General features: G+C 41.1%; 1 protein-coding gene across 1 annotated transcript; it reads right to left on the bottom strand.

Moving 5' to 3' along the window:
• Nucleotides 1–211: 211 nt before the first annotated feature.
• On the bottom strand, nucleotides 212–26,731 carry SRSF4 (serine and arginine rich splicing factor 4). The gene is made up of 6 exons (XM_077898815.1): nucleotides 26,535–26,731; nucleotides 9,927–10,069; nucleotides 8,912–9,024; nucleotides 5,193–5,407; nucleotides 1,935–2,024; nucleotides 212–1,706 (listed from the first exon to the last, which is right to left on the bottom strand). Exons 1-6 carry the CDS (start codon nucleotides 26,639–26,641, stop codon nucleotides 878–880), a joined length of 1,497 nt encoding a protein of 498 aa, XP_077754941.1. The 5' UTR covers nucleotides 26,642–26,731; the 3' UTR covers nucleotides 212–877.
• Between the last annotated feature and the right edge of the window lie 11 nt (nucleotides 26,732–26,742).

The raw sequence follows: 26,742 nt of genomic DNA, 5'->3' as shown, positions 1-26,742 counted from the left end.
CAGCTTGGCCAGAAGCTTCTGGAGAGGAAGGACTGTAAATTCCTAAGAAATCTGCCTTTATTCTGTTGGGTGGGAAAAACCCTTTAGGAATAAAGGCTGGCTCCCTCCCCACTCCTGGGTGACCTCCAGGAACACGACATGCTGAACTTTTTATGCTCAGAAAAGGAGTATCTAGATCAGGAGATGCAACTTGGATTCAAACACCGTGAAATTTTGTCAAGCAAAAATAGTCTTTATTCAAATTTAATGGAAACAGGGGTCACTATACTTTGCAAGACGGGGAAAAATAAAATTAAAAAAAATTCTTTTCTTTTCTTTTTTAATATAAAACAATATAATCACAATACCAGAATATGGAACTCTACAGTTTATTTCCTATGGGTTACTGCAGGTATCAATTTTCCTCGACTGTGCTATTCACAACTTTGTTAAGTCCAAAAGTATGAAACCAAAGTGGTAGGAAACTTAAGACTTCGCACTTTCACTAAATGGCAAACATCAAAGGGCATCAATTCGAGGGCAAACATGGCTGAACTCACCGTACCTACCTATGTCAGCATTCCAGCCTGAAAGCCGTCCAGGTACTGAGCTCCCTGTAGGAAAGGCCAGGCGGAGGGCCGCGGCGGTTTGGATATTCTACTGTGGGCCAGGAGTAGAGGGGGTTTTCAAAGAGAAGATTGTTTTCAGTCGAGCAGGAAGGCCTGGCGCCAGGAGGCTTTACGGAGAGGAAGCACTTAGATTTAACAATTGTAGACACACCATTAGGGGAGTTAAAAATGTACAGCAGTGACATATGTTCTACTTGGATCACTTGTGCTACGGCTACCAAACATGTACAAAAGACTTCTCGGGGAGTTCCAGCTGTGGTTGTAGCCAGTTAGGACCTCGAGTGGGACCTGGATCTAGACCGAGACGGCGATCTGGAGGCAGACCTGGATCTGGACTTGGACCGAGACCGGGTTTTTGAAGCAGACTTTGATCTGGAGCGTGATTCTGACGGAGGGTTGGGTTTGGATTTGGAATTGGACCTTGACCTGGACCGGGTCTCCTGATGGGTGCCGGCATCCGCACTCTCCCCTCGGCCTTCCCTCTGGCTGGGCTCGGCCTTGGCATGCTCACGCTCCTTGGAGGCGGAGCGGGACCGTGACCTGGACTGCGAGCGCTCGGCGTCCTCCTTCTTCTTTTTCTTGCTGCTGCCCGACTTGCTGTCTCGTTTGCCGCCCCGCTTTCTGCTCCTCTCACTCTTGCTGCGGCTGCGACTGCGGCTGCGGCTTCGGCTCTCTTCCCTGCTTCTCTTCCTTCCCTTCCGCTTGTCTTTGCTGCGGCTGCGACTGCGGCTGCCTCCTTTGCTACGGCTGCGGCTGCGGCTCTTGTGCGGACCCTTCTCCTGGCTCCGGCTCTTTTCCTTGCTTCTGCTCCTGCTCACGCTCGCTCGCTTCTCCTCCACTCGCCTCTCCTGACTCCTGCTTCGACTTTTGCTCTTGCTTTTATGCCGACTAGGACTCCGGCTCTTGGATTTGCCAGTGTTGTCGCTATTCTGGATCTTCTCTTCAGCTTGGTCCTTGCTCTTGCTGCGGCGCTTGTCGGCGCTGCGGCTGCGGCTGCGGCTCTTGTCATCCTTGCTGGGGCTGCGGCTCTTCTCCTTCTTGCTGCGGCTGCGGCTCTGGCTGCGGCTGCGGCTCTTGCTCCGGGAGTGGGAGCCTGACCTGAGGAGACATGGGCACTGGGGTCATGCACGGCCTCGCACCACTGAAGAGGCCAGAAGACTGGAGGGAAATACGTGGCTGGTACTGGCCCCAGACGGCTTTCGACACCCTGATCCCAATCCAAAAAACCTGGGATGAGGGAAGACTGGTAACATGATTAAAACCAAAGCAGGACACGGTACAGGTATGCTCTGCGGACCTTCTGTCCTTACACCAAGGCAGACCCACCTGGACCGAGATCTGCTCTTAGAATGGCTGCTTTTGCTGCTGCCACTTCGGCTTCTGCTCTTCCGAGAATGTCTGCTCCGGGAACGAGACCTAAGGAGAGACAGGACTGTTTAATACTTGCTGACAAAAAGGCTAGATGAATAGTAAGACATTTTTCAACTGAAAAATCCATCTGGCACTGGCTGTGTCCAGGCTCCAAGTTGAAAGAGAGTCCTCTCTGGTGTTCTAGGTCCAAGGTTCCAGGACCTGCAATGTGCTACCGGTAGGGCTTCCCTGTAACTCAGCCCCTCCAATCTGAACCCACTTCCCCCCGCCCAGACCCACTCTTTGTGCTGGGTTCCTTCCTTCTTTCCACCTACTACTTCTGCTACTGTTATTTACCCAGTTCCCCATACCAGAAACCTTAACCACTCTAGACTCTTTTCTCTCCCCATTTCTTCTTATATCTGATGAGCCTGCCTCTTTATCGCCAGTTCCCCATCTCTGCTGCTGCCCCTGACCAAGCCACCACCATCTCTTTTGGTTCTTCAACAGACTCCTTACTAGCCTTGTGAACACTTTTTGCTCCTTACCTACTGATTCACTGTGACCAGAGAGCTGTTTTATAAACACACCCAAGCTTTAAAAAAAAAATCTTTAAAAGGCCGAGACTGTGAACTCTACTTATTTCCTACCACAGTAACCAGGGCTCCTGAGGAAACAACTGAGTCCAAGAGTAGGGCAGGGAATGCACAAGATGGGCCTAGAACATCTCATCAGGGCAGAGAGGGTGAAATGCTCTAAGACAGCCAGGCGCCACCACCTATGAGAGGACTTTCGCTGAAAACATTTAACCTGTATCTCAATCTAGACCTAACTTTCAGTTTTAGGGAAGCAGGGGAATAAAGCACAAGTTCAACGATGCCAAGAGAGAACAGATAAATTCAGAATGTGGGATACTACTAAAAAAAGAAAAAAAAGAAAAAAAGTCAATGTTGTTGGAGGGGGAAAGGAAAATGGGGCTGCTTCAGACCAAAGAGACCTCTTGCAATGCAAGGCTGGCATGGATCCTGGTCAGGAAAAAATGAAAGACCTCCATGGAATCACTGGAGAAATCTGAAAATGGCCTGAACAGATGACTTTATGGAATCACTGTTGAGATTCTTAGGTAAGAAAACCTAAGTGTGGTCATCCTTATCCAGAGACAGATGCTCAAGTATTCAGGGTGAAGCATGAAGTCTTCGACTTCCCTTAAAATGCTACAGCAAAGTAAATGTACAGGGTGTGTGCATAAGTATACACAGAGACAGGGACAGAAGGTGGCAAAATGCTAACAACTGAAGCTAGAAGAAGGGTCTACAGGTGTTCATGAACCATTCTTTCAACTTTTATGTTCAAAAATGACTGAAATAAAAAATTTGAGAAAATATTTAGTGAAGCATATTCATATGAAAACAAAACCAAACCAAGATACCGAAGACTCAGGAGGTAACTTTAAGGGCTCTCAAGGACCAAAGAAAGAACAATCTGAGCATAAAAAATTCAGACCGCAGTGCATGTAATGTTAAATACACATAAACATCTGTGAATTCATTCAAAATGATAATAATACTAAACGAGCATTTTCATCATTGCCTTGGGAGGAACCCTATGGCACATTTAAAGTTCTAAAAGTTGGTAGATAAAGGTGTCAAACTTTTATTTTGCATTTCCTATAAAAATTTGAGAGCAACAAGTGGAAATCATCATTGATAGAATTGCAGCCTTTAAAGGCAAAAAGAATGAGGAAGTTAGAAAGTCATCACTTGGCAGCAATGACTGGATGGTCGTAGGGAGTGAGAATCCAGACGCTAAGACTATCAGGTGGACTGGCTTAGGTTCACAATCCCGGATACACTGATGCATGCTCACCCCCATCATTTGCAGTGGGACATCCAGACACCACGTGAGTGATGCAATAGGAAGTATAAAGTACTACTTATGAAGTACACCTGCTAAAGCATTGGTCTTACTGTAAGTGCCTCAAGATCTAACTATGAGTTTATATGGAAGGTACTATAAAGGAACATGATAAATATCACAAGAGGCAATCAGAAAAATCTCCACTATGAGAGAATCTTCACAGCAGACAACTGTTTCTTCAACTAAATGCATGGAAAACAAAAAGAGGACAAAGGAGGATGTACCAGTGATTAAAAAAAAAATCAAGAGACACGCCATCTAATGGCAATGTGCAGACCTACTTGGGATCCTAATATGAACAAATCAACTGCAAAAATACATGAGACAACTGCGGAAATGTGAACACAAATTTGCTAGCTGTAATATGGCATCATGATTTTGGATTTTAATAAGAGGCACACACTGAAAGAATTACAGGTAAAATGACAGGATGCTCAGACTTGCCTTAAAATGAGGCAGTGGGAGGGGTGGGGAGACAAGACTCGCAAAATAACAAGACAGCTGGATGGGTGACAGGCCTAAGGGATTCGGGGTCATTAAACTATGTCCTCCAAAATACTTTATGTATTTGACATTTTCCTTAAAAAATTAAAAAACAAAGCCAAACCTGAAACCTTAGAAATCTCTACTGACTTTCCACTGCTCTTAAATCCTTGCTCTGGCCCGTGGCTCAGCAGAATCTGGACCTTCTCTGTCTCATCTCAAGCCACTCTCCTCCTGCCACACTCAGCTGGAAGGGCACTTATCCCCTCTCTGCCAGCCACCTCCAACTCCTCCTTTAGAGCTCAGCGCCTAGGACATGTCCTTAGAGAAGCCTCTGCCAGTTCTCCACACTAGTGCTATGTATATTTCCTTTGACATACACTTATCACAACGGTCATTATTTGCTCAATGCCCATTTTCTCCATGAGGCTGTTTCATGAGGGCACAGACAGTATTTATCTCATTCACAAGTGTCTGGCCTAGTGCAGAGCAGCTGCTGAATAAGAAAGTCTCCACTCTTAAGTAGTGGAGTGTTTGGGAAAGTAGCCAAGGGACTAGTGGTCCTGTTTGTCTCCAATAAGAGTAATAGCTGGGGTACCAAAGAAAGAAAGTGAAAAGAGGTCACATATCTCTCTCAGAGAAAAAAACTTCAATTTGTACTCATGATATAAGAATTCAAGAGTTTTACAAATAAATGTTCAGCTCAAAGTTCGGAGTTACTGAACCAGACAGACCATGTACTAAGAATTCAAGAGGAAAATGGAAATGGATTATCCAGCTATGCACTCAAAAATGAATTTACAGCAAACACTGACACACAGACACTAGCAGTACCTTGAGTGGCTCCGGCTCCTGGAATAGGACCGGCGTCGGCGAGAACCGGGCTTGTCTTCAACTAATCTGATTTTTCTGCCATTGACTTCGGTTCCATCTAACTTTTCCAAAGCTCTTTTCATATCAGAATAAGACACAAATTCAATCACCCCTTCATTTTTGCGTCCCTTGTGAGCATCTGCATAGGTCACTTCTCCCGCCTGACGCATATAATCCTTAAAAAAAAAAAAAAAAAAAATCACTCAACAGATTAGGATACATTTTGTTAGAATGTAATGCAATTATCATGATGAAAGTTTTCCCTTTCCTTTGGGAAGAAAAATTAGTTTTCTTCAGGATGAAATTTACTCTTTAAAATATTTCCATCTACATACCACCCACTTACTAAGGTTTATTTTTTAAAGCATCAGGTGAGTAGTAGAGACGCTATTCCCTTAAATAGTTATGAATATGAAAAATTTTAACTATCATCTTCTAAATTTTACAGTGGCAAGTTTTTTTGTTTACAGCAGTTTTAGACACTCATGTTACCACATGAATAAAAGTAAAAGTTAGAGATCTTTTACAGTTCATTATAAATCCTTGTTTGAAAACATGTATAAATATTGACAAATATCTAAGGATAACATATATAAAAAAATCCATAAAGGGACTACAAGATTAGCACCTCAGTTTTATTTAAAATTGCTAGTAGGGGCATCTGGCTGGCTCATTTGGTGGAGCATGTGACTCTTGATCTCAGGGTGTGAGTTTGAGCCCCACGTTGGGTGCAGAGATTACTTAAATAAAACTTAAAAAAATAAAATAAAATTACTGCTATATCATTTCTTCAAAACAAAGAGAACGGCAACAAAACAGTACTGTGAAGTTCTGGCTTCAAAGGTTCCATGACTACGCATGTCCCTTCACACTGTAAGCCTCTATGCTCATTCTCTTTGAGGAGTTAATATAATCCAATGAGAGAATACAATTAACTGCTAGATAAACACTAAAGTGACATATGAGAGGCACTTGGCTGGCTCCATTGGAAGAGCACTGACTCTTGATTTTGGGGTTGTGAGTTTGAGTCCCATCTGGGGTGTAGATTAATAAATAAAAAACCAAACCAAAAAATAAAAAAACTAAAAGTGGGAGTGCCTGGGTGGTTCAGTTGGTTAAGTGCTGGACTCTTGATTTCACCTCAGGTCATGATCTCAGGGTTGTGATATCGAGCCCTAATGTCAGGCTCCACATTCAGCTGGGAGGTTGCCTGAAATTCTCTCTCCCTCTCCTTCTGCCTGTTGCCCTGCTCACTCTCTCTCTCAAGTAAATAAGTAAATCTTAACAGTGATGTATAAATAAGATGAGCTCAGATTAGTGTTCGAAAACACCGTGAAATTAAGGTAAATTTAAAACTTAAGGCTTTATGGCTAATTTTCCCATATTTCTTTGTGTGTGGTATATACTTAATAAATATTTGTGGAATGTATAAATATTGAACCAGAATTTATTTTTGTTATTGGTTTCTTCTCTGTATTTTACAAAGTTATAAACACTGAACACATGCCATTCAATACCTTCTTTGCTCACTGCATCATAAAATGTTTACATGTCTTAACATACACCTTCATAACTACTGTGCCCAATACTATTTCTGAGGATGTCTCAATTGTTGGGAATTTCAGATTAAATAGTCTCTTGCTGTTACTCATAATCCAGCAAGGGACATCTTTGCGGAAAATCCCTTCAACTGAATTATTTGGAGTGAGGTTCTGGGTAAAAAACAGGGCGTCTATATCATTTATCACCTGAATTTGGACACCTCTGAGGTGGAACAAGGATGCTATTAAGTTATGCCAAGACCGAGACACTGTCTTGGACAGGTTGAGATATAAGTTAACTCTAGTAAAAGGGTTTGAAGAATGTCACTACTTTTGTTTTCTATTTCCAAATTACTAATAACAGGAGCTAACTATTAAATGTTTATTGTATGGACAGGCATGATTTAATTGAAGTCCTAACATGAGATAGATACAATTATTTCCTTCATTTTGCAGAACAGAAAAGGAGATTATACTGACTTCAAGGAGCTGGAATTCAGAACCTGAAATAATACTATCAACTCCACACGACAGGTCAAAGTACCAATTCTCAATGCCTCTGGAGGTACACTACTGTTTAAATTTTATCTCGACATCATCATTGGATGCAACTTTATACATTTTAAAAACAATAGCCTTTAAATTTATTTTTGCATTTCCTCAATTAACAGCTAGCATTAATTGTGCTAGGAATTGTTCTTGGGTTTTTAATATTGAATTGCATTCAATTCTCACAATAACTTTGAGTAAAAATGAATATGGATCCCATTATTTTAGTTGAAAAATATGAGGCACAAGAGGAAAGTAACTTGCTCAAGTAAAATAACTGCTAGGTGGCAGACCTGGGATTCATTCCAGATAGGTGGGCTCCAGAACCCTGTTCTCAGGTCTGCTTTGACTTACAAGGAAATCTGCTCTATTACTCTCTTTCCCAAAGAGTGAAACTACCAAAGGTACAGAAGTACAAAACCAACTGAAGACACTGGCTAAGCTCCATTTTAACCAAAAGTCTGAAAGCCTTTCTCAGTTTCTACCCCAACCATTCAACCTTTAACTCTCAGAAACACTGGAGCCACTTCTCCAGTGAGCACAGGCCTGCCAGTAGACATTCCATGAGGGCCTCCTCCACTGCTGCCAACCAGCACAACTTGCTGGAAGAAACACCAGCTTAGGTCCTAGTCCTGGTTCTTGTGCTAAGACCTTTGTGTGTGTGAACCTTTTCTGGATCTCATCTTTGTTATCTGAAGACTGTTGGGGACAAATTTAAAAAGGGGAGAAAAGGATATGATATTGCTTTGCCTAGTTAAAAATTACATGAATGTAAGATTCCTAACTACTTTATGCCGAACCTAAACATACTCACTCGTTTTGCTAGAGAGGACCTGTTTAATGATGGACTAAAAGTGAGAAGTGAGAGGGGGAAAAGGGTGACTGTCCTTCTACCATCCAGGTTAAGATACTACTCAAGTCTTTCTTCCCTGAACTTAAGAACACTGTTGTCAAAAAACAGGCTGGGATCAGTGCACTAGATGGTCAACACAGCTAGTAGACCTCAATCTTTGACCTTTGAACATTCCATGGAAAAAAACCCCAAAACACCTTATCAAAGAACATGATTTTATATAATCCTTTTTACCAAAGAAGAGCTACACTGGAAGCTGACACAAACCTACATACTACAGCTGACACAAACCACCTGCAATTGGTGGTTGCAGCCTTTTCTTTTGTTGGTGAGAAACTACAATACCCTCTGCACAGAAGAAAATTTCATTTAACATACATTGTCTTTACAGTGATGGTCCCCTAATGTACAGTAACAGTGAGATTCTGATATCTTTTGTATTCCTATAGAAACTCTAAAAATAATTTTTTTTTTCTTTTAAAAAAGACTATTTTTAAGCAATCTCTGCACCCAACATAGGGCTTGAATCTATAACCCTGAGGTCAAGAGTTGCAGGCTCGACCAACTGAGCCTGCCAGGAGCCCCTGGAACCTTTAAGAGAATTTCCACACATTGGGAAAGTTTTCAAACATAGAATACCATTACATTCTGTGTTTGCCTGGGCCTACATAGAATTACCTCCTTCCCAAGGTCAACAACTGCCTGACCTTATCCCACAAGGTTAAGGAGGCCCAAACCTTTAGGTCTTGCCAGCTGCACCGACTTGACAAGTTCTCCACAATAAGTCTGTATTCTGTGCGGGTAGGAGGGCCATATTTATCTCGGCCACTTCTTCTATAACCATATCCACCTTTGGAAGGTTCAAATAGATAACATTACTTCAGTGGAGGAAAAGGAAAAAGTGACACAGCACATACTCCCCTTAAGTTTACCACTTACCCCCACCCCACACAGCACAGATATTTTAGTTCTAGCCCCGCCCCTTAATTCTAAACTAGATTTCTTTTTTAAAAAAGCAATCAACTAAACATGAAATTTAATTTAATTTACGAAGTGGTAAGTATATATATATTCATTAATATTATATTTAAAATTAACATGCATAAATTAAAACTATTAACAATTTAACAATTTAGAAATAAGTAACCAAATTACTAAATCAGTTACTGGTGTTACTCACAGTGATTAAAGTTTTTGTGAATATTTTATACGAAAAAAAGATTTTCAGGCACCTATTTCAGTTTAATCTCATCTGTGTCTAACCCTTGGGATCCTCACCACCCAGGTCTAATGGGGAAAGGTTGCGGTCGTCACATGGCTTCCTGTTTTGGTCAGCCAAGGGCCACAATGGTTCAAAGAGCCACGCATGGAAAGGTAACCCAAGGTCAGCAAATGGAACAGGCAGTCATCTTAGCCTCAAAGGATTCTTTTAATTAAAACATTGAGGTCTTTGTTAAATCTATGTTAAACAATTGCATTACAGAGAAAAAAAAACAACAACACAAACACACATCATTAAACATATTTATAAAGTATTAAAACAAGAACTTTATGTCATTAATTAAATTAAAATTAAACAGTATCAAAGATGTTTATTTGCAATTTTACATTTAAAAAGATACATAATTTATAAAACAAATAGCTTAAATAGCAATACATTTCAGTATAATATTAATTAATTACTTAAAAGAATTAACATTTAACAACAAAGGCATGTATGTCATTGATACAAATGCCCTTTTAAATGCTTACTGCGTCCAGAACCGTAACTGCCATCTCGACGTGGGCCGCGGGCATGCTCAACAATTACTCGCTCACCACAAAGGTCTTTGCCATTTAGTTCATAAACAGCATCATCTGCATCACGCAGATCATCAAACTCCACAAACCCATATCTAGAAGAGAGCAAACAAAATCCTGGTTGGCACCATTTTGACATCCAGTTTCACTACCATTAAAGAGAAAGCAATGAGGGTCATGCTTAGCAAAGGTTAGGTGGGTTTTGCAAACTAAGGATTGGCTTTCTCTTCCCTTTGGCTGAAACCACTTTGCTTTGTGCCAACAGGCACTGCAAGAGGATAGGGAGACTTCTCAAGGTAGAACGTATTTCTAGTAGGTGGCTGGCTAAATACACGGAGACCATTTCTTTTGTTCCTCAAGTAGCTGGTGGCAACTGCAGACACCTTCAGAGGGATACTTGGTATGAAGGATCAAAATATGTAACTCTGTAACACTGAGTATTTGCCCTCTCAAATCACATAAAAACTCATCCTTTTTTTTTTTTTTTTTTTTTTTTTAGCTTTAGCCCAAAATTAGAGCTTAGAGAACAACTAGACTTATCTCTAGGTACCGTGTCTTAACTGTTAAGTCATGTCTGGAATAACATACCAAGTAAAAAACTCACAGTACCTCAAATCTCAGTGAAAGGAAAAAAAAAAACAAAAACTTTTCTTCTACCTAAACAAATGAATCACAACTGAATTAACTGTTCTAGAAATTATCAGTGGAAAAAAAATCAGATCTGTTCACTTCCTCGTGGTTTTGCAAATTCATTTCCTGAAAGTTTTAGGTAGGCTGGAATTCTCTAATATTTGTATGTGACTTTGCAAGCTTCTCTACACAGTATTGCTAGGAATATCCCAACAAAGAGGTCTGCTGGTTTAACACATACCCAAAAGAAAGCATCTCCCTCCAATTCCTATTAACACCTGTTAAAGAACACAACTTATAAAACTAAACAGCAAAATGTGTAAGGTATTTGTAAGTAAGGTTAAACAAATGGTCTGACAACACAGCTGTGCAGTCTAGCTCTGTGACCACTGCCTATACTTCAAAACCATCTTAATGATCACACCTGATCACAAAGGAAAGTTAAGCTGTGTACACAGGCAAACACTGACCAGTGTTCTGCTGTGTCTTAACATTCTGGAACTAACAGCATGTTACAAGGCCTGCCAGGAGTTCATCCAGTCTGATCGGAATGATTCCAGTTTCCTTAGCACGTAATGGTGCACTCAGCAACATGTTAAGTGAGAGGAACTTGGAATTGCAGGATTTTCCCTTTACTGAAGAGTCCTTTCGAACCAGTCTCCAGAGGTGACAGTGTATGGCTGACAACTTTGGAGGGTTCTTCACGATGAAATGTCTATGAGTGGCATTCAAACTTCAAGTCAATGAATCTTAACTCCATTTAAAAAGGAAAAAAAAGAAAAAAAAAAAAAGGAACACAGACACATCCGGTTGGTCATGGGAAATGTTTTGGAAATGTTCTGCAGTAACACAATTCAGAAGCAACCTGGCTTAATTTGTGGGCTGTAAAGTCTAATACATGGTTTGATGCTTCCAGAAGGCTGAACTGCTGTGCAGGGTAGTAAGACTGATTCTGAACACGATGTCATATTTGACAAAGCAAGTGAAGCTTCTCCCAATCATTGACTTACTATGTTAAAAAGTGCTTTACAGTCACTGAAAATCTATCATTGATAATATACTGCAGCTGCTTTTTCCTTTCCTGAGCAGAGCGAGATAGCAGGAAAGCTATACTATCATTTTCAGAGACAAAATTAAAAAAAAAGTCAAATCTACTTTCTTAGGTTTATTTCTTGACAGATCATAAAATACTCTCATGCCCCCAAAAGTACCTTCCTTAATTTAGTTGTCAAGACTGGTCATAGGTCTGCTTTGCCCACAGCATCACTGCTCTTGGCATCATATGGGCAAGAGCCTGATGTCAAGTAAAGAGCAATGAGAGAAAACATTCACCCTGGGTGTGATGAAATGGCCCCATGCCCCTCTAAGAGTGGCATGCTGGTGTGGCCCCATTTGCTGACCCTGACTCATCTAACGTGCTGTCAGGACAACACTGACTTCCAAAGACTGAACAAATCGTAGATATACCCCAACGATTTTCTTCAAAATAATCAGGGTTTACAACTATTTGAGGGTCAGAGAATGCAAGACCCTAAGCTCTGCCAATCGTCTGAAATTGTAAGCCCAGCTTCTGTTACTAACAGGTGATGCTTCTGTCAGATCTATGTGGTAATGCATTCTCCCCGACTCAAAGATTACCCTGTGTATGCTCACTCTGTTCCAAGGCTTACATGCAGAATCCATTCTGACCTTGGAAGGAAAGTAATGACAATCTGTTAAATGGAGACACAATTATCTAAAAACAAAACAATTAATGCTCAGACCAAGCTTTCTTACAGCTGAGGCTGACTAGAATTCTTCCCGGAGAGGAAAATAACCCTTACAGTCAGTCCTTCCTTAATACTTACTTCTAAAGAGCTACCTTGAGATCAAATTTGCTTTACAGGAAAAAAAAAAATTGGCTACTCTGTGAAAAGCCACAAGCTCTATTTGGGAAACTGTATTTTAATTATTTTTTTTTTAGTAAACTCTATGCCCAATGTGGGGCTCGAAATCATGACCTTGAGATCAAGAGTGGCATACTCCACTGAATGAGCAACCTGAGGACCCCTATTTGGGAAATTTTTATGTTAAAGTACAGTCCAAGGATCAAATCAGGCACGTGATTGTCATCTCTCTTGACCACAGGCAATGGTAGGTGGGTTTGGAAGATCAAACCAAATATCCTCTTGTATCACAAACCATACCTGATAGGGACTCCTGTCCTGAGAGCAGTGTAAAGACCAGATCAGTGTGGTTGCTTCTACCACATTACTGTTTATTTAGATCTGCTTTACTAAACAATGCTTTTGTTTTATTCAAAAGGCAGTGAGTGGGTTCCCCAAATTAGGCAGGAAGACTACATAGTAACAATAAGGTATTACTTAATGTTTATGAAGTAATCTTTATATACTACACAATGTTATCTTATATTTACAATACCCAAGAGCCAGGAACTACTATCCCCATTTTACAGATGAGGAAACTGAAACACAGTGTTAAGTAACTTGCATGATAAAACAGCAGAGCTGGCATTAAAAATCTGTAGTACGACTCCAGAAGGCAAACTCCTAACTAGTAAGACTGGAGCAGTAAGAACTGGCCTGGGTTCTAGTCCTGGTTATGCTATCAAGCAACTATGACAAGCAGATTTAAATCATCTTATTTTCCTAGGTCTTGGTTTATCCATGAAATAAAGGAGCTATACTACATATCTTTAAAGTTTTTCCTAACATCAAAAGTATGATAGGTAAATGTTGAAATGGGAGAATTTAAATATGGTAGCATCAGAGGAACACCACATGACATATGGACAGGATAAATTTAGTTTTTATCATCTAAAGTACCTTTTAAAACTACTGTATGGGTCCCAATTTTAGTTTTAAATGTTAACTGTTTCTGAATGAAATTTAGTGCCTTCAATAAAATAATGCTCTCCTTGGTAACTAACATCAGAGGGTCTTTCTAGATTGATCTTAACATCCCTTCGTGCTTTGCAGTAAATACATGAAACTAAAATCCCGAAAAGTAATCTCCTTTGAACTCTTTGTCAAAATAAGGAGGGATATAAAATACATGCATGTATGCATACACACTATGTATTGGCATGTGTGTATATATGCATACACATCTCTGGTGTGACCTGTGAATAAGCTTCACAAACACAACAGATTTCTTTCTAGCTACAGACACCCTTCTTCTACTGTTAAAACCCACCATCTTTCAGTAATTCCAGTATAAGAATAAAGAAGATGAAGGAATTCAGGAGAATGAATCTAAGACAAATATAAAATTCCCTCAATAGCAGGGCTTGGTAAAAATAAAACAAAAACCTCCCGATTTGCCTCTTCTTGCTTTTTTTACTCCTAGATGTCATGTCTTTTGCCCCTGTCCCATGCCTATGCCAAAGGACAAACAGCATGGCCTATTATGTGTACATAATTCTTTTTTTTTTTTTTTAAGATTTTATTTATTTATTCCTGATAGTCACACACAGAGAGAGAGAGAGAGAGGCAGAGACATAGGCAGAGGGAGAAGCAGGCTCCATGCACCAGGAGCCCGATGTGGAATTCGATCCTGGGTCTCCAGGATCGCGCCCTGGGCCAAAGGCAGGCGCTAAACCGCTGCGCCACCCAGGGATCCCCATGTACACAATTTTTCAATTAAAAGAAAAATTTCTTTCTTCAACATTTCTCTGCTACTGCCTTTCCCCTAACTCTTTTCCTCTGGGTAACATTTTATCCTGACAGATTTAGCCAAAAAACAAACAAAACAGGAGGGGAGGGCCTGTTATTTCCTCCTTAAAAAAGTGGGGACTGTGATTCTTACCAAGTACAGACAGGTATCTGGACACCACAGACAAAGCCACACGAATTATGCGGGCTGCTCTAGACTTTAGTCCAAGCTCCTACCCCTGCCAGTGCTCTGGTGTCCCTCATTCAACAGTTGCCGTACTGTTCAGGCTGTCAGTCACAACTCTGAAATGCTGGAACTGGAATGACATGGTTTTGAAACTACTCTAAGACTTCCATTTTTAGAAAAGTTAATCATACTTTTTCACCCAAGAATTATCATCTGGGCCTGTACTGTTGCTGAATGGGCTTTCCCTGATCCTAATAATCTCCATCGATGGTCCCAAATACCACTCTGCATGTCCTATTTACTGAAGAGGATGTGCCACTTATCCCACCTCTTTGGGAACGACTTAGGGTCATTTCTGTTTTCCAAACATCGTCACTGAAGAGGGAGACTGGAGAAAAGTCCCTTCCAAAAACTGATAAGCGTGACTTGCTCTGGAGGTATGCTGACCAAGCTAACCGGACAGGGCATGACTAAGGGGGTGCTCGACACTGGCTAACCAATGGGGAATGGACATGAGGAGCAAGGGAAAGCAAGCCTCCATGCGTGTGCCTGCGATCACCCACCAACACTGCTTACCGAGGGGCATGCCTTGGTTGTTCTCTCTATAAGAAAAATTTGCCCCTTTCCACAGTAGATCTCTGCTCACCTTTGTCCTACAACTGTGCCACATGCTTTTCTTTGTATGTGGACATGACAGTCCTCAGCCAACCATCAGCAGGATGTGAGTTTTGTTTTCCCAATGTGGTGAGTCATTCCCACATTCACTCATTTTCCTTGTAAGAACCGAACCTCTCCATGGCTGGTCAGGATTAGGGATGTTGCTGTAGCCAAGGAAAAATTTTGATCTGTTGAAGTTAACCCATGGGGTGGCTTGAACCCTAAAACTAGGGTCAATAGCACTGTTCTTTAACGGCAGAGCCCTTAAATCTACCCTGAAAGAAATGGCATTCAGTGAACAGGAATCAAACAGCTTTCTTTCAAAGTACTTAGTGTTGGTCCTACGCTTCGGTCAACATGGTCCTATGAGGTGAAAAAAGTTAGGGCACATTGACAGGGTAGTAATAACAGCAGTAATCCCTGCTGTCTGCATAAAGTGCTTGGAAAACTGCAGAAAACCACTTCTGCAACTGTTCTCTACCGCTCAGGTGAGGCCTGCTCAGAGAAAAGCCTGCAAATGAGAACGGTCACTGCCCCAGTTCCAGAGGTTTGCAACATTCCAGGGGAGCAGTGGTTAGGCCCTCAAAGCAGAATTAATCAGTGTCACATTCACTGCTCTGGGTCACTGAATATGGTTGCAATTTGACTTTTCCGTCACTGAGGGTTGTTTATGACCCACAAATGGGAGTTCCTACCACATGAAGTAGGTTCCTGAGATCCTTTCCTATCCTGAGACAGGTAGGAGGCTGCTCTGGGCATTCTGGCCTCCCTTTCTTTAGCCTCAGAGGAGGGATGGCCATCAAGGCCGCCCGGAGAAGGTGGATGACTTACCCGTGCTCACTGAGTGGCAGAGCTGGGGTGCGACTTCAAGGCTCACCAGTACCCAGTCTGGGGCTCTTTTCACGTCGGCAAACTGGCAGTTCCCGCACACCAAGGGCTCTCTGATTAGAGCTAGTGTGGATTCCTGGTCTGTAAGCGCTGGCCACAGCTCAGTCTGCACTTGATCTTTCCCCACCTTCAAAGAAGAAAACCTACCTCATGATATCTCTTGCTTGGAGCCCCTGACCACTAATCTCCCAGCACTCGGCATCACCCCTGACGACTCCTCTCTGGCTGACTGTTCAGCCTGTTGCCTGGCCCTAGTTCTCTCACCTGCTGGGCCCCCTGAGGCTTCTTCTTCCTGTCTGATTGGTTTACTTATTCCAGGATATGGCTATTCTCACTTAGTAAACTTGTCTCTTTACGTGTAGCAGGAAAGCCAGCTCCTAGATCATTCTTTTGCTCAGAGGTCTATAATGACTCCTAAATATCTCTGTTTCAATTGTTTTCCAAACCCGAGTGCCTTGATTACACAAGGTGAAGCAAAAACAATCTTCTTCCATAGACTTGAGAATTCTCTCTTTTATGAAGTCTCACACACTCGCCTGACTAATCATCTGAGCACCTTCTTTAGCTTTGGAACTTCTACTCCATTTTGTGTTTTACATGACAATGTTTCTATGGCCTTTCAAGGCTTTGCTCTTTTTTCTTTGTGTTGATCCTCTCATTTGATTATGTGATCTTTAATAACAAAGACTAATATTTAGTGTGGTGCCTGGCACACGGTAAATAATTTATCCATAATATTCCATTCATTCCTCATATTGTATGTGAAGAATGTACTACTATTAAGATTATTTCAATTTCACAAATAAGAAGGCTGAGGCTTGGAGAGACTAAGCTACTGTTCATTGTCAAGGAACTCATAAGTGGTGTGGCTGGATCTGAACCTAGATCCATCTGACTCCAGGCTCAAGCTCTAAACGACTAGGTTACACTGTACACTGTCTTTGTAAAGGCAGATGCTTCTTCTCTCCCACAGTCCTGAGTACAACCCTTTTCATTTAACAAATGCTGCTGCTTGACTTGATAATCTAACCTCAGATAAGCCAGGTTATATTCAAGTTTTTTGATAAGTGGGGTAAAGTCTCCAGAGAAAAAAAAGAAATTGATCTTGGGGCAAGGTGAGGCACCTCTAAGCTTGGGGTATGTGACAACCAGGTTACTTTCACTCTTGTCTTTTGGTTCCCATTAGCCAGTGTCAGCCATCTGGTCCTTCCGAAAACATGTGTGGGTTCAGAACATAACAGACTAGAAGAATAGAGGAAAAATAAGATTATTCTGTGCAATCCCCATTCTGGAGGTCCCACAACAACCCCTGGAATCTGTCTTTGGTTTTAAGGCTCAGCAAAAATTAGACCAGCATAGAGATGACAGAGAGTCAGGCCTAGAGGTGGTAGATGTGAATGGATATTGACAAAATTATATATTTAAGAATGCATTTGATTAGTTTTATAAGGAATGGTGACTGGGACCAAAAAATATAAGCATGAATGGTATGGAAAAAAAATGGACCAGAAATCAAAGAATACTATAAGGTTTACAGACGTCCAACTATACCAGGATTATAGCAGCAACTAGGAAAGTACTTTGAAGATGATAGGCATCTAAGATCTGACATAATTTTAATTCCAAACAACTATTAATATGACTACTCCAGCCCACCAGAATCCTTTCCTTCTTCCAACTCCTTTGTAATAATTTTCACAACTCTGAGGTTTACTGTTAGCTCACAGATGAAGACACTAAGACTCAGAGCAGGGAAGAACTTGCCAAGGCTAACCAACACCTGGAATCCTTCCTAGCCTAAAGTCAACACTCATCATCATGAGCTACTGTCTCCCAAATACTAACAGAAAGATGTGGTCCAAAGAGCAGTTTGAGAAATGCAAGCTCTAGAAGCACAGAAAATCAGTTTTATCAAATTATGTGCTGTAGAAGAGAAATGCCCATATGAATATTAGCATCTTATGACAAATACTAAATGGTAAGAAATACCATTTCTGCATCTGATAGGTACTGAGACCAGTAAGTTGTGAACACTTATTCTCTAAGCTACTAGTGGAACCAAACCTATCAAAATTACCAAATTTTATAGTTCATCAAAAATTTTCACACCAGTCTAGGAAAACAGAGAAAGGTGACATCATTAAAGGAATGCCAGCCCATCTCTAAAGGAATGTTCACATACTGGGGTGAAGAAAATATTATAGAAACAATCAATATCCTAAATACTAAGCAATAAAAACAAAACTCCTCCGGAACAGGAGGTAGAGAGGAACCTGCATCAAGTTCATATTTAGTCTACTTTATAACTATTCTGTCGGCCTATCTGCCAATTGAAACTGTTTCAAAATGAACGTAAGGTTGCTAAGCCATTTCTCTTTCATTAGGCTGCCACCATATTTCCACCCTATAAAATGGGGCTACTCTCAGAAAGCAGCATACTCCTGAAGTTTGTGGATCACCATTCTAACCGTAACCCCCTGTAACAACAAAATGTATTTCACTGACATTTTAAAGTCAACATGGCTGCTTTCTTCATGGGGGGTAAGAGGCAAACAATCACACCTGAGTGCTTTTCAATTTTCTGACATTTATCAACACTAAGAGGCTATGAAAAGATCCCACAAGAAAAGGGGCCAACTATTCCCTGACAACACACTACAATTCATGAAGACAATCACAGATTTAAAAAATATATGTATTAAAAAAAACCTCTCAAGAGATGAACATTATATTACCAATTTAGAAAAAAAAACAAAAAAACCCAAAAACCTCTTGAGACATAAGATAGGAATACTGTATCTGTTACTCATACCTAAATGAAATAAAGGTTTACACTCAACAGACAGCACTACTTGATTCCACACAAAAGCCACAAACAAAACCAGTTCATACTTACCTCTAAAATGGCACTATGAGTGGGTAACAGGTGTTAAAGCCTCTTAGAAGTTATACCTCTGGGACCATCTTGGCTGTTCCCATCTCCCTCATAACCACTCCACAGTCCCTGGGTTGCAGTCAGTTTCTTTTCCTTTTAGGTTAAAGATTCCACTTCCTATGCTATTTCTCGGGGGATGCCCTTCCCTTGAAATCATTTATTTCATTTAGTATTTTAACAACATTTTCAAATTCTTTTCACATTAATGAATCAATAGCTTCTTTTCATCCACATGAAATAACTTTTCTCAAAGTCAGTGCTTCTGGTCTGTGGTTCCTGACTCCCATGCCTCAGTCTCCTCCTCACCTTTCCATTCCTGAAGGGCGGATTCAGACCTCCCTCCTTTGGTCTCCCCGCTTTTTCTAGGTCTTGGAAGTCTGTTTATGAATGCCCCCCATTCTGGCATCCAGGCCTAAAGATGTGGCTGAGGGACTTGATGGAAGGATAACAAGTGTCCTTTGGGTGCGTCTTCAGGTATCATTTGCAGCTCCGAGACCTCCAGACTTTCATCTCAACACGCAGGAAAGGTCATGTAGGGCATTTCCTCAACATATGGGCATGCAAATCCAGAGCACAGCCTGATCCTTTGCTTTCAGGTTACTCCAAGACCAGACACCCCTCGCAATAATGGGACAGAGATCACTTAACTGCATGTGCTTGCACAAATCCTACCCCAGTCAGCCGTGACAAAGCTGACACCATCTTACAGGTCTTCAAAGAGTACCCTGAAGGAGTATCACTAGAGTTTTCTTCTGTCTAGAGCCAACATCACAGAAACAACCACTTGCCTCATTGTTGGCAGTAACTTTTTAGCTTGTTGAAGACTGTAGAAAGACTAAATAGACCAAACAGGCTGTGGAACCTAACTACCTTCTCATCCTTGGAGGTAAATGGCAGAACAACAGAACTGAACCATCTGGAATGAAAGAGCCCGAGAGAAGCTGTGACTGCCACTGCTCATGCTGTATCTGGTATGGGAATAAGAAAGGGCTTCAGCTTCCAGAGCTGTCAATAACTCACTCTGTAACCTTGAGCCAGGTACTTAATTAGCCCATGACTTAGTTTCCCCATCAGTACAAACTAGAGACAGCACCTGGTAGTAAAGTGCTTTGGTGTACGCAGTTGAAAAAGAAACCACACAAGTGCATGCTGTTAATACTTTTTTTTTTTCAAGTTTTGAAATTTCAGTGTTAGCATACAAATTTATAAAGACCATCCCCAATTGTATTCATCTACTCACATACTAGGAGCACCTTTCTTAGAGAAGCTCAAAGTACAACTTTCTGTTTAATACCTGGAAGCATCCAGAAATACTGGGAACCCAAACCACATTTTTATCTAGTCTACATCCTATGCTTATCTTTTAAAAAGGGACAAATACTTCACATGACCCTTTTATTCATATGATACCTCAATGAGGAAGGGAGGAGAAAGACATTAAACTAAGGAACAGGGGTTTAAAATGACTTGGCTGAATAATTACAGACAATGTTTATTCTCATCACAAACTGGGAAACCAGAACCATGGAGTGGAAGTCTCAAGCCAGGGAATTTACGCTAGCAACATTTGGTCAAAATTTCAGTACGGTATTGTCTCTTGGCACTGATTTTTCAAAATGACAGAAATTTAAAAATTACCCAAGTCTTAGGAAGAAAAGTAACACATAAATTTTGGATGTAGGCTAACTTCAAGAGACTGCAATACAAAACCAACTTGGTCACATTTGTCATGGTTATACTACCAATAAAGAATGGTACTCAATCCGTAGCCCTATTTCTCATTATTTCTTACTCATTTAAAAAAAAACTTCTTGGTTAAGACACTTGAGACCACTTGCACCTGTGAAATTAGCAAAGATTTTAAACAACATGTATGCCCGATGCTGGTGAGGCTGTTGTGACAGGAGCCATACACTGTTGGGACAAGAGTAACTGGTACACAGCTTTTCTGAAAATTATTCGGCATTATATGCAATGAGAGCCTTGAAAATGTTCTTTTCCTGCTGTGACACATGAATTTTACTTCACGGAATCTGTCTTAAGGAATGATAAAAATACAAAATTTTATGCATATGATACCCAGCATAGCGTTATTTTAACAAACAGAATTTAGAGATGACCTAAGAGGAATGGTTGGGTAAATCATGATTCAGCCATACAATGATTTTTCTGCAGCCGTTAAAATGATGTAAGATTTTTATGTAACAGCAAAAATACACAAGATAAATTAGGTAGAGAAAGTGGGACATACAACTGCACATAAGACCTTATTTTAAAAGGATTTTAATATTTATTTTCTAATCAAACAGTTCTTTAAAATAAAAAAGTTCCTGAATCTGTTATGCTTGGTAAGCTAAATGGCTGAGCCTTAAAGGCTGCAAGATAATTTCCTCATACACAATTTTAAACATTCTAATTTAAAAATCACAATATTAAAAAATTATGATGAAGGCTATTGGAGAGTTCAGAAAAGCAGGAACTCTTAAACATTACAGGTGAAAATATACTCTTTGCCTAGAGAGTAATGGAAACCAGTAAGTTGAAAAAGCCTTAAAGATGTGTATATACTTTAACTCCAAGAAGTTCCACAGTGCTATAAAAGCATAAGTTAGCAAAAAACCAAAGACAACTCCAATGTCTTGCAACATGGTTTTAATTATGTACATTAGATAACACTGATAGGTGGGAACCCATTAAGAATCAAGTTGTAGAATACTTATTGACAAAGGTAAAGGATCAGGCTCATAGGTAGAAACAAAAGGTTTACAAAACAAGACATACAGTATGACCCCAAGTTTGTAGAAAAGATGGGGAGGCATAAGACGTGCATGGATACATGAAAAAAAGAGTCTCAAAGGGCAGACAGTGTCATATTTGGATGATTTTTTTCTGTCCTCTGTATTTTAAATTTTTAAAAAATACCTACGTAAAAATTTTATAATCAGAAATAAATACATGCTATTTTGGAACATTATAGGAATTAAGAATGGGTCTTTAATTTTAACTACGTGTAAACAAAGTCGTTCAAGAGCTCCTTTAAACAAAACTGTTTTAGGGACGCCTGGGTGGCTCAGCAGTTGAGCGTCTGCCTTCGGCTCAGGGCTTGATCCTAGGTCTGGGATAGAGTCTGCATGAGGCTCCCTGCAGGAAGCCTGCCTCTCCCTCTGTGTCTCTGCCTCTCTCTTTCTCTCATGAATAAATAAAATCTTAAAAAAAAAAAAAAAACAACTTTTAATCTCATCTTAGATAATCATAAAATCAAAACCTTGGACAACGAGGATTCAAGTGTCATTATCTTTGAGGGCAGAACTGCCTGTGGACAAAACGTGGTGAGGTCTTCTTAAATAGAGTAATTGCCTTTTGTCATTCCTGGCACTCATTAGTTGTACCATTTTCATAAAAATGATAAAACATTTATCTGCTATTTGTTGGTGGGTGAAGATAATCTCCCATAGTTCAATAATCAGAAACCAATAACCTGGAACACTAAACTAATTATATTTCCGTTATGGCATCTTTTAAAAGAAAAGACAAGAAACTAAATAAGACAAGCTCCCATCAAAGACTCAGAGAAAATCCCCGTGTAGGGTCTGGGGTTGGAAGGGATTCATCTCAATATCTAAAATCTAACAATGCTCTCTATTGATCAGGGACAAAAACAATGATTTGATTCACTGAGCGAGTCTTAACACATTAAAAAAATTTAAGGTACCTTCTACTTGAAGGAATTTTCAAGGAGGGTGAAAACAAACACTTCCTGCTAATATTTAAGTAGTGAACCAATTAAACAAACCAGGACATCCCCTGACAATTCCGGCTATTCACATTTTCACTGTAATATGAAGCACAGGTGTGAAAATTCAGCCAAGTTTCTCTGGAGAGTTTTAATTCATGCCGTTAGCCAACTTAAAACAAAACAAAAAACCCTCAATAATTTGGAGGTTTAGCTGTCCAGCTACTAGGCAAGTAAAATAAGCTTAGGGTGTAATAAGTTAAATCTATTAATTAAGATAATGGAAAAAGTAAGATATAAAGATCTATGTCTGTAACCACAAGATTTTGTGGCAAGAGAAACTACTGTATTAAAAACCTTCTACACTTCACATGAAGTGATTTATTTGTAAAAAAGAAAGCCCACAAAATCCACAAATAATCAAAGGCAGCAAAAGTTACCAGAGTTGGAAGGCTATAGACAGGTACAGCTAATGCTATTGTTTCCTTGACTTCTGATCTCATAGTGGCTCTTGCTGGAGTTAGTGTGGCAGGATCTGAAGCAGTCTATATGGTCCAAGATCTACATCATGTGGTGGTCCCAACTGAACTGCTTTTTAGGAATTCTTTAAAATTAAGGCAACCTAGATTAGAGTTGCCTATAATAATAAAATGGCAGGCAATGAACTACTGCATACACAACTTTTTAAAATGCCAAGAGGATCCATAACATCCTCTCCTGGACACTAAATGAGAGCTCATCTGCTTCCTCATTTGGTGAACTCTCAGTTATACCAGTACATTTTGCCTATCTAATTAATTCCAAACATATCTACGGTCTACTGATGTATCTCAATTCTCCAACTTTGAACTCTTCAGCACTTCATCGAAATTCTATCCATCCAAAATCTGCTTTAGTGCTTCGATTACTAATAACAACCCAAGTATGTTAAAAAAAAAAAAAAAAAAAAGCTTCTCAAGGAGACCTACGATCCTTAGTGTCCAGCACCATAAGCTTACACGTGTTGCTAAATTATGCCATCTTTTCCTTTTGTATGTACTCTTTCCTTTCAGACTCCTCTGCACTTCTGCAATCTAGTCCAGTCAATTCTTGCTTGAAAGCCATCTATACTATATTGGTTCTTTGCTCAGCACTTTCCTCTGCAGTGATTCCTGAATTCTGCCAGGTGTGCCAGTTTGTCATATCTGACGTGGAATCTCTGAAATAACTTCCCAATTCCTCATTTCAACCTACACTTTCAATCACAGACTTTACACGTATCATGGTTTTGCAGCAGAACTGTTAAGAATAAATAGTTCCCCCAAAGAGACCCAGGAATTTAGGGTTCTGCAAGGATCTGTCCTATCTTGTATCTCACCATTTCCCAGATAGCTCAATTATTCCCTCCAGAGCCTTTGAATTCCTATCCATGATTTTGGTTGCTCAGTGTAAAATCTTACAGTTGAATTTTCTGGCTTATGTCATTCAATTTCTAAATCCTTCATAAGACTCAATCCAAGCTTGATTGCTCATTATTTCTCAAAAGCACTCCTTCTTGGACCACCTCCTCATCACTGGTTATGACATACATTATTCCCAGACACTTTACTTTAATCCCCACTCAATTCATTCTTCAAAGCTCATTTCAAACAAATCTCTTCAAACAAATCATTCCAAGTTTTACTTGAGTTAAAAGTGAGAGTAAGCATTTCTTGACTCAAAGTGTACATGCTGTCACTGTCAACAATTTACTCAAGAGCAGAATTGTTTTTTTCTTTCCAACCCACTTAGCACAGTAGCAGGCATCTTGTTGGTGGGTTATCAACATATTGTTCCATTAACTACTCTACCATTAACATCAACATCACTTCCTGCTCACTATCACTTGAGTAACTTTAGAAAACAGACCTCAGGAAGTAAGCTTCATGTTAATCAAACACTGAAGCTGTCTCCTAATGATCACAGTCAAAACCATTTGATTACAGCTACCATTTACAGCTATGAGCCAAACGCCTTACAATTGTCTATAATGTTCCTTTTTCTGCAGATGAGAAAAGTTAGTCCTAGAACTAACCTGCCCACAGATAGTAAGTGGTGAAGACAGGATTTGACCTGAGCCTGCCTGGCTTCAAAAACCACACTTTTCCCACAAAAGTTAGTCATCCTGTCAACTTTGTTGTCCTCTGAAGAAAATTGGGAGTTCTCACTTCATCTTTCATATAATGTATCACAGCAACAACAAAAACTTTACCTAGTAAATTCCTCAGGAACTAAAAGCTCTATTGTACCAAATGAGTAATTTCCTAACCCTTTTACTCTAAATTAGCATTCACAGTAAATGGTTTAAAAAAAAAAAAAAGATTTTATTATTATTTTTTTAAACTAACCTCTACACTCAACGTGGGCTCAAACTTAAAACCAGGGTATCAAGAGTTGCATGCTCCACCTACTGAGCCAGCCCGGTGGGTGCCCCGCAATAAACACTTTTATGGAGGACATCTTCCTTAGTAAGACAGTGGTTCTTCCTAACAATCACTTTAAAATGACTTTTAAACCGATCAACAATGTTGAGTATACGGAATCTATCAATTTGTCTCAAATGTGCAACTGCTACTTAGGGGTTTTTCAGAACTTCTCAAGTGTTAGTTGCTACTATTACAATGGAGAGTAACCTGTACCATAGCAAACCTGTTGCAAATGTCTTTTTCTTTTTTTCCGTCTTTCCCAAATAAGCCAAAGAGTTCCTCTAACACTCAAGGTTTAGTACCCCTAAAATGTTCCCTCTATTCCTTTTAATATTTATATCCAAGTCTTTGAAGTCCTACCTAACGTTTCCTGCCTGGTTCTCATAGTTTTCCCCGTTGAGTACCTTCTCCAAGCCAGACTCCTCGCTTTCCCCTGAAACGTGTAGCCCCCTGCGGGCCCTGCTTTGCCAAAATACATCCAGGGATACAAGTAACGCACCAAAGCCGGGGAGGCAGAAGTTAACAATTTCGAGCTAGGACTCTCCGCCTCATTACCTAGTTGCCGCAGATACTAGCCAGGGTGGTCACGATTCTCTAACAAATTCTACAACAAAGCAAAAATAAAATAAAATAAAAAAAAATAAAAAAATAAAAAAATAAAAAAAAATAAAAAAAAAGTTTTCTTTTCTTTCTTTTTCTTTGGCAAGTTGCAGAACGGAAACCACAGCATGGAAAACTCTGTACGGAGTTTTAAAGATAACGAATCAAGACTTTAAATTACTCTGGTAGAGGGGCACGGTCGAGGCTTTCAGCACGGCAGGCAAGACGATACTTTCGAAACTGTCACCAGGCTACTTACTCACTCAAACCCGAGACTCCCGCCCAAAAAAAAAAAAAAAATAAGTGTGACACATGCAAGTCAAAGGAAAAAAAAAAAGGGCCTCCCTCCAGAGCTCCTGTCCTCGGGAGATGCGTGGTGACCGTCTGATCCGTCAGACTGGGCAAGAGGTGAAAAGGGAGCAGGAAATCCTGTTTGTTTATTCCCAGCAGCCCCGAGGGCGGGAAAGGTCGGTCCCTAACCCGAGGCGAGCCGGGCCCCGGGAGGCAGGCGCCCCGGCGCCCGGAGCCGCGCCCCCCCGCCCCCCCGCCCTCCCGCCCGGCCCCCGGCCCCAGGCCCCACTCGCGGGCTCCTTCGCCCCGTCCCACTCGGAGCCTCACCGTCGCTCCCATTATCCCTCCACCACCCCCGCCCGCGCAGGCGCAGTGGGAGCCACGGCCTACCCGCGCCCCCGAGGCGCCGCGACTATGGCGGAGCCGGAGCAGGCCGGCGGCAGCTCCGCGCCGGGCAGGCGTCCGTCTGCAGGCCCCGCGCCCTCCCCACCGCTGCCGGCGCCCCGGCCCCGCCCGGCAGGCCCCTCTCCTGCCCTCCTCACCCGTTCTTCAGATCCACCTCCAGGATCTTCCCGTAGCCCTTAAAGAAGCGCTCCACATCGCGCTCCCGGGCCTGGTAGCTCAGGCGGCCGATGTACACCCGCGGCATCCCGGCAGCGGCGACGGCGGCGGCGGCTTGGCCCGGCCCCAGCCCCCCTTAGGCGGCGGCCGGCGAAGCGAGAGCGCGGCGGCGGCGGCGGCGGCGGCGGC

This window comes from Canis aureus, chromosome 5 (genome assembly GCF_053574225.1).
Source record: "Canis aureus isolate CA01 chromosome 5, VMU_Caureus_v.1.0, whole genome shotgun sequence".
In the NCBI taxonomy this organism is placed as follows: Eukaryota; Metazoa; Chordata; class Mammalia; order Carnivora; family Canidae; genus Canis; species Canis aureus.
The sequence above is the reverse complement of the archived record's forward strand: the minus strand, read 5'-3'. Positions and strand labels throughout refer to the sequence as shown.

Excerpts from the sequence above, each read along its gene's own strand:
- SRSF4 (XM_077898815.1), bottom strand. The coding sequence starts at position 26,641 with ATGCCGCGGGTGTACATCGGCCGCCTGAGCTACCAGGCCCGGGAGCGC. Across the intron at positions 2,025-5,192 it reads AGGAGCCGGAGCCACTCAAG|GTCTCGTTCCCGGAGCAGAC; the intron begins GTACTGCTAGTG and ends GTCTCTCCTTAG. Across the intron at positions 1,707-1,934 it reads AAGAGCAGATCTCGGTCCAG|GTCAGGCTCCCACTCCCGGA; the intron begins GTGGGTCTGCCT and ends ATGTCTCCTCAG.